A 14,649-nucleotide genomic window follows, 5' to 3' on the forward strand; every position below is an offset into this window, starting at 1 on the left:
TGTGCTTCCTGTTTGTATATCTCTGCTGATCATAAAGGGGTGGCTGGCCGAATGTCCACTGGGTGAGGCATAGTAGCTGTTCGCCGTCTGTCGTCCCAACTCACAGTCGCCCATCTCTCCTAGTTCCGTGCCGACAATACTTCACTTTCTACCTCTATTTCTTCGTCGTCTTCGTACGCTTGACTGCGCCTCCAAGTCGTCATAAACACAAATCATGGGCAAGACTACCCCCACATACAGCCAGTTTGGCTGCATTGGCTCTGGCTTTTCTGCCATTGGCCTGGGCGCGACTCTGAAGCGATGGTACGGCATCACCGATATCCAGTTCTTCGAGAGGCACTCCGACTTGGGGGGCACTTGGTGGGCGAACAAATACCCAGGTGAGCCGATTGCTTATTCTACTTCTGCTTTGCTCTGTGGGATGTACTGGTCTTCTTCTGTTGCCAACTGTCCGCCGCACCGTCGAGCTACCAGGCTGATTCTGATTCACCTTGTCAAGGATGTGCCTGCGATGTTCCCAGCATCCTGTACAGCTTTTCCTTTGCGCCAAACCCCAAATGGAGCCAAGTTCTCGCCACCGCCGACGAGCTCTGGCAATACTTGAAATATGTCGCCAACCAGTACGATTTGGAGAGCAAGATGACGTTTCGGGCAGAGGTTTCCCGCTGCGAGTGGAGGGAACAGACGAAACGGTGGAGGATGTACATTCGAAACTTGGACACGGGCGAAACCCTCGTCCACGAGTGCCAGTTCCTCTTTGGCGCTACCGGACTCTTGGTGAAGCCTAGACCGTGCGATATCCCCGGCGCCGACTCCTTCAAGGGTCCTCTGTTCCATTCCGCCGAATGGAGACAGGACGTGGACGTGACGGGCAAGAATGTCGTCCTGGTAGGCAACGGCTGCACGGCGTCGCAAATCGTCCCTGCCATTGTCAACAAGACCAAGCATCTGAGCCAGTTCGTGCGCTCCAAGCACTGGATCATCCCGCCCATCAACGTCCCATACACCAAGTTTTGGCAGACCCTGTTCGAGCATGTCCCCGGCGTGCTTGCCTTCTTCCGCTTCAGCATCTTCATGTATGCTGAAAACGACATGAGAGGATTCTTCATGACCAAGGCCGGCGAGGCATATAGGAAGCACTACGAGGGCGTTGCCACCAGATACATAAAGAAGACCGCCCCCGCCAAATACCACGACATGCTGATCCCCGACTTTTCCCTGGGGTGCAAGCGGCGGATCTACGACCCCGGCTACTGCAAGGCTCTGCACGCCACCAACTTGACTGTGTCGCAGGAGCCCATTGTAGAGATTGTGCCGGAAGGTGTCCGCACCAGGGACGGCAACGTGACCGAGGCGGATGTCATTGTCCTGGCCAACGGCTTCGACACCAATGAATTCATGGCCGGCATCGAGGTTGTCGGCAGAAGCGGCAAGACCATCAATGAGCATTGGGAATCCTGGGACGGGCCAGAAGCTTACGCTTGCTCGGCTCTGAATGACTTTCCCAACTTTTTCATGCTTCTAGGCAAGTTGCCCTCCCTTTTCCCCCCTTGTCCCTCAAGAGTTTGTCACGTTTGATGGGGGAATATCGCAGACGTACTTATACGGGAGAAAACTGTAGGTCCCAACACTGCCACGGGTCACACATCCACCATCTTGGCTGCTGAAAACAACATCAACTACGCCCTGCGAGTCATCAAGCCGGTTCTCGATGGAGAGGCCCAGTTTGCCGAAGTAAGGCGCGACGCCGAGGAGAGGTACTCGCGAGAGATGCAAGCAGCGCTCAAGAACACTGTTTGGTTCTCGGGCTGCCACAGCTGGTATAACAAGGAGGATGCGGACGGCAACAAGTGGAATGCCATGACGTATCCCAAGTTTCAGCCGCAATTCTGGTGGGAGAGCATGTTCCCCGTGTACAGCGACTGGATTTATGAGGTAGGTACTTGTCTATTTTTAGTTTTTTGGAATCATTGCTCTCGTACTTTATTTGACGCATGTTCGCTAACAAGAGTCTTCCTCACCTCAGCCTACTCCTGCTGCCGCTCGTTTGAGAGCCCGACGAAGGTTGTTGGGCCTGGTGCGGTGGGCGTTGGTGTTTGTGACCGGTTTCGGGGTCAGTCTCGCGGCGAGGAAATATTGGCACATTTTGTCCCAGCTTGGGCCTCTGACTAGGCTTTCTATCATGCAGCTGAGACAAAAGTACAATGTTTAGAGCGCATTTGCCTTTGTAGTTGGTAGACTGAGCTTGCTGTTCGATGACTTTTATGGGTTTTGCGGCTTTGGCGTTGAAGATATGTTGGTGATAGCTGGCCGTGATACATTAAGATGAGTACATGTTTCCCACGCGGTATGGTATGTGTAAGATTCATAAGTGAAGTCTGCCAAGTGACTGGTCATGGACAGCCCGAATATGTTGTCGAGATGTGCACATAGTTACCAAGCAGTCCATGTGCAACAGTCATACTTGGGAGATGATTAGCAGTGAAGTCGGCCGAGTGGCTGGTCGTTGACAGCCCAAACCATCGGTTGTAACTGGCCAGTCCACGGGGGGGCAAAATGGCATCTCGGAGTCTCCATTCTCCATGGAAACTAGGACTCCCCACACCACCTGGCATCGGACAATGAGCTGTCAGTCTAGCCAGGTTTCGGGCGTCGGCATCGTCGACGGGTTCAGAGGCTTTTGGGATGTGAAAGGCTGCATGTGGAAACATCAAATTGAGCGTGTCCCCGGCGGTTCATGGATTTCGGGCTAGTGGCCCACTAATAATGCCCTGTGCCAAGAAGGAAGGCGCATGTCGCTCTGGGGCTTCGGCTCAACGACAACCGATCGACTTGTGCTTTCAACCGTCCTGCGGCCCTTCACCCTGTCAAAGCTTCATCTCTGGCTGTGCACTATCATGGGTTCCAATTATTCCATAACGAACCCTCGGGAAGTAATTGACTTGTTAACACATAGGAGCTCGCACCGTCCACATGGTACCTCAGGGCAAGGAACGCCAGCGTCGCCGCAAGATAAGTCTTGCATGTGAGCCGTGTCGCGAACGCAAGTCACGATGTGATGGCGGTAAGCCCATCTGCTCCATGTGTCGGCGACGAGCACTAGGGTTAGAAAGATGCGTGTATAAGTTGGAGAATGCGAGGACGGCCAGCACAGATGAGTATGTCTCTCTGTCCTGTTGGGCAGACTAGAATGCCAACACCAGCAACGCTGACATGAAACCCTGTCTGGCCTAGATATATCAAAGTCTTACACAGTCGTATCCGGAAACTAGAACAAGTCTGCAGGGACTCGCATGTCCAAGTTCCGTCGCTAGACTTTGACCTTCCCCCCATTGCTGAAGCAGAGACTGAAGCCGACACAAGGCAAACACCAACATCCACGCCAATCTGTTCGGACTATAGCTTCTTGCGGCTGACGCCCACCAAGGAATCCTCGTCAGTAGACTCGCCTCTCGTGCAAGCCCAGCCACCAAACACGGCAGCCTCCGCAGACAACGGCATCGTCACCGCCGAACCAAACAGCAGCGTCTCAGCCATGGGCACCGTTATCACCGATGACGACGTTTCCGTCTCCGAAGACTTCTACGGCAGTTCCTCTACAGCCTCGTTCTTCAAAGAAGCCTTCGACTCCATGAAGGACCACAAGAAGCACCATCACACGCAACCCCGGCGAGAAGCAGGCCGCGATTGGCGCCGCGGCTCGTCCTACTTCGTGCCCTCTCATCAATTCTCCCTGCCGCCTCGCGACCTCGCAGACCACCTGGTCGCCACATTTCGTGAAAAGGTCTACTACATGTATCCGTTCTTTCACTTGCCTTCATTTGAGGCTGCATATCGCAGTCTCTGGAAGCCTCAAGCCGAGCCAAAGCGTCCTTCCACCTCTTCACCAACCAGTCTCGGGCTGGGTTGTTATCCTGACGGTGACGCAAACACGATTTCGTTTCATGCTGCACTGAATGCCATTTTTTCACTTGCGTGTCATTATTCGGACCTCCCGCCCGCCGAGCGACTGGCCGCCTCGACGACGTTTTTCCTCAGGACAAAGCCCTTTGTGAATATTGATCTTTTGGAGGCGAATAATTTAAGTGTCGTACAGACCTTGTTGCTCATTGCGTTGAATTTGCAGGGCACGCCGCATCCAAGTCGGTGCTGGAATGCGAGCGGTGTCGCATGTAGAGTTGCTCAGGGGCTGGGTTTGCATGCAGAGCACCATCAGGACACGAGGGGCGCACTGGAGAAGGAGATTCGGAGGAGGACCTGGTATGGCTGTATTGTAATGGATATGTGAGTTTCCACCGTCATGGCTGGTGACTGTGTGAGACTGAGTAAGCTAATGAACGCAAATACGTGTGCGGTGAAGGTTGGTGAGCATGACATACGGCCGCCCGGCTATGACAACACACATTTCAGTATTGCCGCTCCCGTCCGGGTTTGAGAAGAATCTCTCGGTGCCTGTGGAGCCACATCAGGTCGCACCTAGATTTCGGTTCTACAGAGAAAACATTCGCCTCTGCGGGATACTGGAGGATATTCTATCCAAGGTATACCAGCCGTGGATGAATCGCGTGTCGCCTGATCTATCTCCTATCACGGGCGGGAATACCTCGCCGTATTACAGCCTCGATACGATTGTCATGCTACATAGGAAGTTGTCTGATTTTGAAAATTCCGTGCACGAGACGCTTTCGTGGAAGAGAGAGGGAGAGATTCCGTCTGAATATGCTGCGCTGTTTAAAGCTCAGAGACTGCTGCTTCATGGTCGGTATGTCTTGCTACATGTCTCAAAAAAATTCACATTTTTTTTGGCAACCCTATATTGGAGCGATTGTGGTAGGCTAATCAGAAAGACAGTTTTATATATCTTCGCATCATGCTGCTTCGACCCATTCTAACACACCTCTCAACACACGAGCAACCAAAATCCGTAGGTCCCAAGCTAGAATCAACTACGTTCACGGATCCTATTCTAGCAGGGACATCGCTCCAATGTGCGAAATTATGTGTCGAGGCGGCGATAGATTTGTTGCGACTACTTCATACCAATTTTAATCCACAGGTTCCAGGGTCATGGTGGTGGGATGTCCTGTGTAGGTGTTGCTCGTCCAAACTCTTTTTTTCACTTTTGAAATTCTAGTCGCTCATATTAGATAGATGCCTGCACGGCTGGCATCGTACTTATCATAGCGAGGACATGTCCCACCCTCGTCCCGTCACTCAATCAAGCCCAAATGTCAACGGCTTGGGACGAATGCCAACAGATTCTGAAGCATGTTGCTTCGTTCAACGCGTCTGGGCGACAGTCTCTCAAAATGCTTCAGATCATCCATAGTAAAGTCTTGGTTAAATCAGGAAGTACGTCCTTTCTCATCCTCATCCCACGACCCCCATTTGCACCAATTTCTTTTCGACAAACACTGACGCCTTCAAGGCAGCCCAGCTAGTCCCAACCTGCGACCCCAAACCACTCCAGCGGCGGAAGAATGTGATCTGTTGCAGTCGGTGGCGTTTGATTCCGCGACGAATTTTGACTTGTCGACAGAACCTGAGTTTCAGGGTTTTGGAGATTTGGATATGATTGGGTCGTTTTTCAACTGGGATACTACGAGTTTTGATGCGTTTGGGGGAGTGCCGATACAGAATTAAGTTTGATGGACTGGGCTGTTTATCTAGCATAAGGAGCGTTTTTGCGTTAACAAATGATTATTTTGGGGATATTTTAGTGGCCATGGTACTATACATATTGCATCTAAACTTTGAGCTGGACACAATTTCATCAAGCTTCAGACCACTTCTGTTCCATATGAGTCAATACGGTATACGCAGTCTACTGTTCTATAGTATACATCAATGCCAATGCTCGAAAAGTACATTTTACATCCCCCCTAATTTTCACTCTAGGCATGCTTGCCCGTTCCCGAAACCAGCAACACAACGCTGCCCAACTGTCTGCGCACATCCTCATTATTCACATCGTGCGTGTCTTCAACCTCTCCCCACTGTGTTACCTGCCAATCCACCTCCAGACTGACCGTCTTGGCGGCTTCCTCCACGCCAAACTGCACATGGCCGGACAGGTTGGGCTTCCTGACAGGTCCCTCGCTCCACTCGGTGATGAAGCGCGCCGCGGCGACCAGGCTCTTGCCCGCCAGCACGGCTCGCTCCAGCCCTGCCATTTCCCAGGGGCTCAGGCCAGACACCCACCCCTGGACGACTTCCCGCACGCCGTCGTCCTGCTTCCTGGGCATGATGGCGTGGCCGTCGAGCACGGGCTCCAGCCTGATGCCGGGCCAGACGTGCGTCGTCATGAACGAGACAATCTCGTCGGTCGTGCGCTTCTGCACGTCGCGGAGAGACTCGCCCGCGTCGTTGCGCAGGTCATACTCGCCCGCGGGCGGCGCCCAGCACAGCAGCGAATCGGTGTCGAGGTACCGCAGGACGCTGGTGGTGATGTCGTTTCGGATCGTGGCCGCGCCGGGCGCGCTCGACGCGTCGTCCTTTTCAATGTCCAGAGCCCGGCAGGCCAGTGAGGTCAGGGGGATGAAGTGCTGCTTGGTGGCCTGCAGCGACGACGTCATGGTGTCCCATTCGAGGGCGATGGCGAAGGCGAGGTTGGGCTTGGAGAGGGGCAGTCGAATGACTTCCTTGGTCTGCGGGTGTCGCAGCGGCCGTGTATCGAGGTGGACTTGGAGAGCGCCTGTTTATTCCGCCGTGGCCATTAGCGAAAAGAAAGAAAGAAGACACTGGGAGCGGCTTGCGGTTGAGTGAGAAACCTACCGTCTACTTCTTGCACGCTGACATCCTTCCAAAACCTCTTCCGCAGGGCCGTGGTCTTGCCATCCTTTGCATTTCTTATGACTTTGGCTTGCTTCAGCAGGTCGGCCTGTTTCCGCCGGCGCTCGATTCGTTCGTTCATGTTGCGAACGGCTGCGGTCGGCGGCTCCGGTGGTGGCCCGGTGCCGAGGACGGAGGCGACGCTGGCTGCTTTGTATGTCGTGGCATGGAGAGGACGGGTGTGGATGGGCGTGCTGATGATGCGCGAGACCGCCCGCAGCGGCAATTGGGTGGTTGGCCGCATGATGGTGATTGTGGTGTTGTGTTGATGGGTTTGCGGGTTTGATGTCAGAAATTTGGCATGGAACTTTGGCTGGTTGAAAATGATGTAAGTCGGTCTTCAGGTTCAACGGACCGTGACCCACTTGGACACGCCACATGGCCAAGGCCGACGAAGAGTGTGACGTGGGCAATGTGCGGTGAGATATTGTAGGTCTCGATAAAGGCGTGAAGTGTCCCTATTATCGGTCTTATATACCTAGGTAGTTATACAACATTGAAATATTTATATTTGAAAGTCATCATGTTTGCGGTGGTCTATTCCCTGAGCGTGAATGCGTCAGGGGTTTGGGTCGACGTAGCTTTCTGGGTACTACGGCATTACCGATATCAACGTTTCGGACACTGTCCACTCAGATTATCTGGGCCACGCATCTTCAGCCTCTGGCCGGCAAATTGGGCGTAAATTGAAGTTTATTTTATTTTTTATTTTTTTCACAATGAATTAAGCCAAATAGCTAGACACATTGCTGCAAATGCCACATGCCCAAACATTAAACCTGGACCAGGCCCACCAATTGTCTGGCACGTCGACTACGACGAAAGGTGGGGTATCACGTGAGAGGTCCGCCCCCCATCCCTGAGACTCCAAGTGCCAACGTGGTTGATTATCCAGTGCTGGGCTTGAAGCCAAGCTGGACACCTCACGACCAATCCTCCTCCGACGCAGCGCCCAAAATGAGCTACGGCAAGAAGGACGAGGACGCCGACCTGGGCCTGGTCAAGGTGGACCGAACCCAAGTATTTCAAGAAGGTGAGTTGGAGTCAATTCGCCTGATTCCAATCTGGCGGTGCCCGCCTTCTTCTGCTCCCTTTGTATAACGTCTAATGCCACATTGCAGCACGTATATTCAACGAAGGCACCATTCAACCGCGACGATGCCGAATCCTACTCACCAAGATTGCTCTTCTCCTCTACACTGGGGAGAAGTTCCCGACCAACGAAGCGACTACCCTCTTCTTCGGAATCTCCAAGCTCTTCCAGAACAAGGATGCCAGCCTCAGACAGATGGTCCACCTCGTCATTAAGGAGTTGGCCAGCTCTGCCGAGGATATCATCATGGTTACCGCCACAATTATGAAGGATACTGGTGGCAGCAGTGATGCCATCTTCAGACCCAACGCTATTCGGGCCTTGTGCCGCATCATTGACGTTTGTGCCCCCGAATCTCGAGCGTTCCGCAAATGTCCAAAACTAACCCCCAAAAGGCCACCTCTGTCCAAGCGATCGAGCGAGTTATGAAGACAGCAATCGTCGATAAGAACCCCTCAGTCTCGTCGGCCGCACTAGTCTCGTCATACCACCTGCTGCCCGTCGCCAAGGACGTTGTTCGACGCTGGCAGAGCGAGGTTCAAGAGGCCGCCGCCTCGACCAAGTCCTCTGGCGGATTCTCACTCGGATTCTCCTCGTCAAGCAGCCAGATGCCCATGAACAATTCGACAATGTCTCAGTACCACGCTATCGGACTGCTATACCAGATGCGAATGCACGACAGAATGGCCCTGGTCAAGATGGTGCAGCAGTTTGGCGCTGCTGGCGCTGTTAAGAACCCCGCTGCCACGGTCATGCTTGTCCGACTGGCTGCTCAGCTTGCTGAGGAAGATGCTTCCCTCCGAAAGCCCATGATGCAGCTCCTTGACGGCTGGTTGCGCCACAAGAGTGAAATGGTCAATTTCGAGGCCGCAAAGGCCATTTGCGACATGCGCGACGTCACCGATAGCGAGGTCAACCAGGCAGTCCATGTTCTCCAGATGTTCTTGACTTCTCCCCGAGCCGTGACCAAGTTTGCCGCCCTCCGAATCCTCCACAGCTTTGCTTCCTTCAAGCCTTCTGCTGTCAGTGTCTGCAACCCCGACATCGAGCTCCTGATTTCAAATGCGAACCGATCCATCGCCACTTTCGCCATCACCACTCTCCTTAAGACTGGAAATGAGGCGAGTGTCGACAGACTCATGAAGCAAATTTCCAGCTTCATGTCTGAGATCACCGACGAGTTCAAGATCACCATTGTCGAGGCCATCCGAACGCTCTGCTTAAAGTTCCCCAGCAAGCAGGCGGGCATGCTGACCTTCCTTAGCAGCATTCTGCGAGACGAGGGTGGATACGAATTTAAGCGTGCAGTTGTTGAAAGCATGTTTGACTTGATCAAATTTGTTCCCGACTCCAAGGATGAGGCCCTGGCCCACCTCTGCGAGTTCATCGAGGACTGCGAATTCACAAAGCTTGCTGTCCGTATTCTACACCTTATTGGTTTGGAAGGGCCCAAGACTTCTCAACCCACCAAGTATATTCGATACATCTACAACAGAGTTGTTCTCGAGAATTCTATTGTGCGGGCTGCTGCAGTTACGGCTTTGGCCAAATTTGGTGTGGGACAGAAAGATCCTGATGTCAAGGCCAGCGTCAAGGTCCTTCTCACTCGATGCTTGGATGATGTCGATGACGAGGTCCGTGACCGTGCAGCTCTGAACTTGAAACTCATGGGTGAGGAAGATGACGAGATGGCGCAGAACTTTGTCAAAAATGGTAAGAGAAAAGAAGAGAAAAAAACTCTACGCCGATGACTGAGTTGGAAAATGAAAGCTAATTTCAACCTAGAAAACATGTTCTCTCTGCCAGTATTCGAGCACCAGCTTGTCATGTACGTCACTTCCGACGACAAAGGCTCCTTCGCAGAACCCTTCGATATCACCAAAATTCCCGTCGTCACTCGGGAGCAAGCGGATGCCGAGGACAGGACAAAGAAGCTCACAGCTACTGCACCCACCATCAAAGCACCCAAGGTCGGCGCTGCCAAGGCTCCTGTCAGCGGCGCCGAGGCTGCGGCTTCTGCTTCCGCTCAGGCTCAGCGATATGCCGAGGAGTTGATGCAGATCCCCGAGATGAAGGAGTTTGGCAATGTTCTCAAGTCTTCAACAGTCGTCGAGTTGACAGAGGCCGAGACCGAATACGTTGTGACCCTTGTGAAACACATCTTCAAGGAGCACATTGTTCTTCAATACGAAGTAAAGAACACCCTGCCAGATACAGTCTTGGAGAATGTGTCGGTCGTCGCTACACCCGGGGAGGAGGACGAGCTGGAGGAAGTCTTCATCATCCAGTGCGAGAAACTTGCCACCGACGAGCCTGGCAAGGTGTATGTTGCGTTCCAAAAGGTCAATGGAGAGGGATCCATGCCTGTTACTTCGTTCTCCAACGTGTTGAAATTCACAAGCAAGGAGATTGATCCGTCGACCGGGGAGCCGGAAGATAGTGGCTACGATGACGAGTATGAGGTATCGGAGTTTGATCTCAGTGGTAGTGACTACATTGTGCCCACATTTGCCGGCAACTTCAGTCACCTGTGGGAACAGATTGGGGCCTCGGGAGAGCAGGCAGAGGAGACTCTGCAGCTGAGCGGCATGAAGAGCATCGCCGGTGAGTGGATTCGAGATTCCCAAACGAATGAAGATGTTGTTGGTCAACTAACATGGACTCGTTGCAGATGCCACGGAACAACTGGCCAAGGCTCTTTCATTGCAGCCCTTGGAAGGCACAGACGTGCCGGTCAACCAGAGCACACATACACTCAAGCTGCTGGGCAAGACTATTTCTGGCGGCAGAGTGGCGGCCAGTGTGAGAATGGCGTTTTCATCAAAGTCTGGGGTGACAACAAAGATTACAGTCAGAAGCGAGGAAGAAAACGTGGCGGCACTTGTGATTGCATCGGTGGCTTAAAAAAAGCAGGAATGTCGGCGTTGAGGGTATTAATGCGTTGATGGTTAGAGCCTATGTCGGGGAGAAGAAGACGGTCACAATCGAATCGACATGCGTACACTATACAGGTTGCAGGAGCAGGAGTGACTAGATCATGTCCCATGTTTTGTTACATTGAGCCAGTAGATGACAAATGAGGAGCAAATGCACCATATTTTTTTCGATTTAATCACTGGACGTTGGTGAACAAGAGCGTTTTCTTTCTCCCTTCCTTTTTTTTCTGAAAGACGGATTTCCCCTGTGCGCAACTTGAAGCTGCAAGAGATTTATGTCATCACAGATCCTCCAACTTGACGACCTGGTACGCCGGCTCCTCGTAGGGATGCGCTCTGCGACGACGCGAAAAAGTCAATCAAATGGCCAGGGCACGAGCAAGCGTGCAGTCAGACGAGATGGACAGACAGGGCGGGCAAATTCATACCCCTTGAGCGCGGCGACGGCCTTCCTGGCCACGTCCAGCCCGAGGCACAGCGTCTCGACACGCACCTCGGGCGTGTGCTCGAGGGCGCCGACGCGGCCGAGGTGCGGGCTGGCCGTGTCGCCGGGGCGGAACTGGCCCGTGCCGGTCGCGGACCAGCAGCACTCGGTGTAGTTGCCCGGGCCGGGGTAGCGGCCGGCGCTGGCGGCGAAGATGGCAGCCTTGCAGGCCTCGACGGCGGCGGGCGGTGCGTAGAAGATGAGGCTGTAGCGGGCGATGGATGCCATGGTTTCTTTTTTTGTCGCTAAATCCTGGGAGAAGATGGGATGGTGTTGGTGTGATGTGAGCGAGGCGGGGATGGCGCGGGGACAGCAGATCGGTTGGTGGTTGTGCCGACCTGCGGCTTGATGCTTGCCGTGTAAGTAGGATGGGTGTCAACTGGCAAGGTGATATTTACACGGTACGCGGGGAGTATTTGTCCAGATGGATCTGGGCGTGTGTGCAATGTCCTGTGTTGTGCTTTTTGGCCTTGGGGCCGTGGATTTTGGCCGTCAACACCTCTTTCACGTATGGATGCCGTGTCAACCATTGACAGAGGGCGGCGGCGGTGGTCAGATTCCATCCCGAGGTTTGTATTGCTGCCATCTACTCTACACCCACACCGTTTCTCAAAGCCCCATAATCAACCGTCATGTCCATCTTTACCGTCAACATGGCGACCAGTCAGTTCTTTATATACGGTATCGATTCCCGAGGGGCACACCTCCACGCTTACTCCCTTGCCAGCAAACTACACGTTTTTCGAAGCAAGAGCGCCACGGCAACTATATACTTCCTTTTCTCCTTTTAAAACAAAATGGTTATGTCTCGTGCCCGAAAGTCAAGCCGGGTCTACTACTTGTGCCACACGTCGCTGGCCTCCCCCTCCGTCTGCTCGCCCACGTTGTCGGCAAACTGGCCCACGTAGTTTCCCACAGGGGCATACTTGCACACGACGTAGACGCCGCTGGCCTTGCCCTTGCCGCCGCGGCACGTGTTCCACCCGCACCCGAGCGACTGCGTGGCCTTCCAGACGACCTGCGTGAAGTGGCCGGTGTCCGGGGAGAAGCCCGGGTCCGCCCAGTTGTACTTTGTGCGCTCGGCTCCCCAGAGGTTGACGAAGCTGCCCCAGCTGGCGAGGCCGGTGCCGGCCGCGAGGTTCTCGCCGGCGCTCTGTACGTCGTGTCAGCTCTGTTTTAGCATGTATACTCTGTGCGTGGTTGGTGAGACCGAGCGCCGGGGCCGACTTACATCGTGGGACCAGCGGCAGGTGTCGGCCCAGTCCTGGGCCTTGCTCGCGAGGTTGCCCTTCCAGGAGAGGGGTTCCGCGCCGTGCTGGCCGCGGAAGAAGTTGTGTGCGGCGAGCATCTCGTCCTTGAAGTTGCCGCGTGGTCGTTGCTCGAGCTCCGCCGGTGCGGCCGTGGCCATGCCCGCGGTTGCGAGGGTGAGGATGCTGATGCTAGAGAGACGCATTTTGCGACAAGTCGTGCTGTATAGCCGGAGATGTACAAGTAGATGGTGTACGCTGTTGGTGGATTTTTCTTTTTTCACCGCTTGATTTACACAATTCTTCAGGCTTCATGGCAAGAAACGACGTCCGCTTTATACCTCGAGACGGGGGGCTGACCTCGACACGGCCACGAAGAAGACGGTGAGCAAAGGGAGCTCGTTCCGCATGGTTGGTTGGCCTGATTCGGCTGAGGGATGCCAGTCGGAAACTTCCTGCAGGATCTGTGGGAGGATGCGATGATCCTGGCCGGGCGAGCTGTGTGGTGTTTTTGCTGGCCGGGACGACGCCGGGTGGCCTTGGTGGCGAGAGCTTTTTCTGCAGGCCCCCCCGTTGGGAGTTTTGGCGGGAAAAGGGCCCGACAATAGTGTGTCTGAAACATTTGCTGGCGGCCCGGGGGGTTGGTTGGGTTCAGCAGATATTTTCTGTTCACAGAACAGTGACCGGAACAAGCTAGGGCCACGGGGGACGGGGTTGCACAAGCAGACGGCGAGGCTGCCGAGATGAAGGTGGCAGTGTCTTTGTGAGGGCTAGGAAGTTTCATACTACTGGTATATTAAGGATTATGCTACTGTCGTGCTGATAGAGAGAACGAGTCGAGGGTTCGTCGATTATAGACGCTCCCCCCTTTTGGTAGACACGTTGCCATCACCCATGGCAGGCGTGCTTGGTCGAGTCCTCTTTTTGTGTCACTGTCTTACCGTGAGTCCCTTCTCATTTGCCGCATGCCTGCTCTTCATAAACACTGCTGTTGACAACTCGGCTTCCCCGGCCTTGTTCGTCCTGGACGCATATACACCGACTACTCCGGGGAGACGGCACATGTCTAAACAACCTTGAACAATGCATTTCAAATAAAGCAAATACTGGATTGCTAGTCTGGATTTCCACCTCCACTGTTTCCCATTACCAAAGGTTAATATTGGAAAAAAAAAATGTGCTTACGCCTCAAGTCTAAACATCAACAAGTCCTTCCTCATGCCCAGTACGGAGCACGGCTTGGGCCGAACTACTCGACTCCCAAATCTACCCGATTTTCTCACTCGCGTGTTATGTAGGCATGTCTTGCCACTCGGACAGCAGCTAAAAGTGACGAATTGGAATTGCCACCCTCTTGGCTTGGGTACGTAGGCTTTGGGGCCCGGTGAGACGGTCATGAGGCTGGGATGGTGAGTGGTGACGGCGCGCTGCTGTGTAAGCACGATGGATGGAGGAGGCGTAGCACAAGGCTTTGGGAGTTCGAGGCTCGTCGCACAGCTTGCGTGTTTCTTGTAGTACTGGACATTTGTTGAGTATGGATTTTTATCCGGTGTCCCGGGGGATGACCCAAAGCAGCCGATACGTGGACTACAGACTGTTGTGAAATATATTTGCCTCCCACTGCATGTACCATGTTTGGACCACTTGGCAACAAAGCGTACAGACATACAGAGTAGATGCTAGTCCTTTTCGTTGTATACATGTGAATGCCATGGACATTCATACCGAGCACGGGAACAACGGACTTTGGGGTGGGCGCCACCAAATGGCCGACTTTGAATCCGGATTTGGTAAAACGAGCGGCTGCAAACTATTCCGTCCATCTCACTGAGAACGCGAACGTCAAGGTAGCCTCGTCCAGATTTGTTGTGCCCCAACATTTCGTCAAGTGGTTTCCCATGGATCACTTGCCACCACAGACGATCACGGGTCTAGTCAGGTCAAGTGCTGGTGTGAAAACCTGGGGCTCTGTCCAACGAATAGCTCATCCCATTTTCGCGGGGAGAGCTGCCGGGTTGCGCATGGCGTCGGCGGGAATATCGTCACATTCACTAAAAT

General features: G+C 53.7%; 5 protein-coding genes across 5 annotated transcripts; 2 read left to right on the forward strand and 3 right to left on the reverse strand.

Moving 5' to 3' along the window:
- Positions 1 to 214: 214 nt before the first annotated feature.
- On the forward strand, positions 215 to 5,643 carry BVMO (Baeyer-Villiger monooxygenase; the record flags this gene model as incomplete). Its single annotated transcript, XM_066131367.1, has 9 exons — positions 215 to 380; positions 500 to 1,525; positions 1,622 to 1,939; positions 2,957 to 3,158; positions 3,235 to 4,284; positions 4,361 to 4,762; positions 4,852 to 5,087; positions 5,152 to 5,352; positions 5,429 to 5,643. The coding sequence occupies 9 exons, from the start codon at positions 215 to 217 to the stop codon at positions 5,641 to 5,643; spliced, it is 3,816 nt and encodes a 1,271-aa protein (XP_065987517.1).
- Positions 5,644 to 5,894: 251 nt separating this feature from the next.
- Positions 5,895 to 7,075, reverse strand: atp12 (the record flags this gene model as incomplete). The annotated part of the gene is made up of 2 exons (XM_014686181.1): positions 5,895 to 6,694; positions 6,775 to 7,075. The coding sequence occupies 2 exons, from the start codon at positions 7,073 to 7,075 to the stop codon at positions 5,895 to 5,897; spliced, it is 1,101 nt and encodes a 366-aa protein (XP_014541667.1).
- Positions 7,076 to 7,788: 713 nt separating this feature from the next.
- On the forward strand, positions 7,789 to 10,828 carry G6M90_00g090100 (uncharacterized protein; the record flags this gene model as incomplete). Its single annotated transcript, XM_014686182.1, has 5 exons — positions 7,789 to 7,864; positions 7,953 to 8,263; positions 8,320 to 9,637; positions 9,710 to 10,528; positions 10,596 to 10,828. The coding sequence occupies 5 exons, from the start codon at positions 7,789 to 7,791 to the stop codon at positions 10,826 to 10,828; spliced, it is 2,757 nt and encodes a 918-aa protein (XP_014541668.1).
- Positions 10,829 to 11,141: 313 nt separating this feature from the next.
- Positions 11,142 to 11,572, reverse strand: GTPC1 (GTP cyclohydrolase 1 type 2; the record flags this gene model as incomplete). The annotated part of the gene is made up of 2 exons (XM_014686183.2): positions 11,142 to 11,196; positions 11,289 to 11,572. 2 exons carry the CDS (start codon positions 11,570 to 11,572, stop codon positions 11,142 to 11,144), a joined length of 339 nt encoding a protein of 112 aa, XP_014541669.2.
- A 607-nt stretch (positions 11,573 to 12,179) lies between these two features.
- On the reverse strand, positions 12,180 to 12,797 carry PRY1_1 (Protein PRY1; the record flags this gene model as incomplete). The annotated part of the gene is made up of 2 exons (XM_014686184.1): positions 12,180 to 12,497; positions 12,576 to 12,797. 2 exons carry the CDS (start codon positions 12,795 to 12,797, stop codon positions 12,180 to 12,182), a joined length of 540 nt encoding a protein of 179 aa, XP_014541670.1.
- Between the last annotated feature and the right edge of the window lie 1,852 nt (positions 12,798 to 14,649).

The sequence above is a fragment of the Metarhizium brunneum genome, chromosome 5, assembly GCF_013426205.1.
Source record: "Metarhizium brunneum chromosome 5, complete sequence".
Taxonomy (NCBI): domain Eukaryota; kingdom Fungi; phylum Ascomycota; class Sordariomycetes; order Hypocreales; family Clavicipitaceae; genus Metarhizium; species Metarhizium brunneum.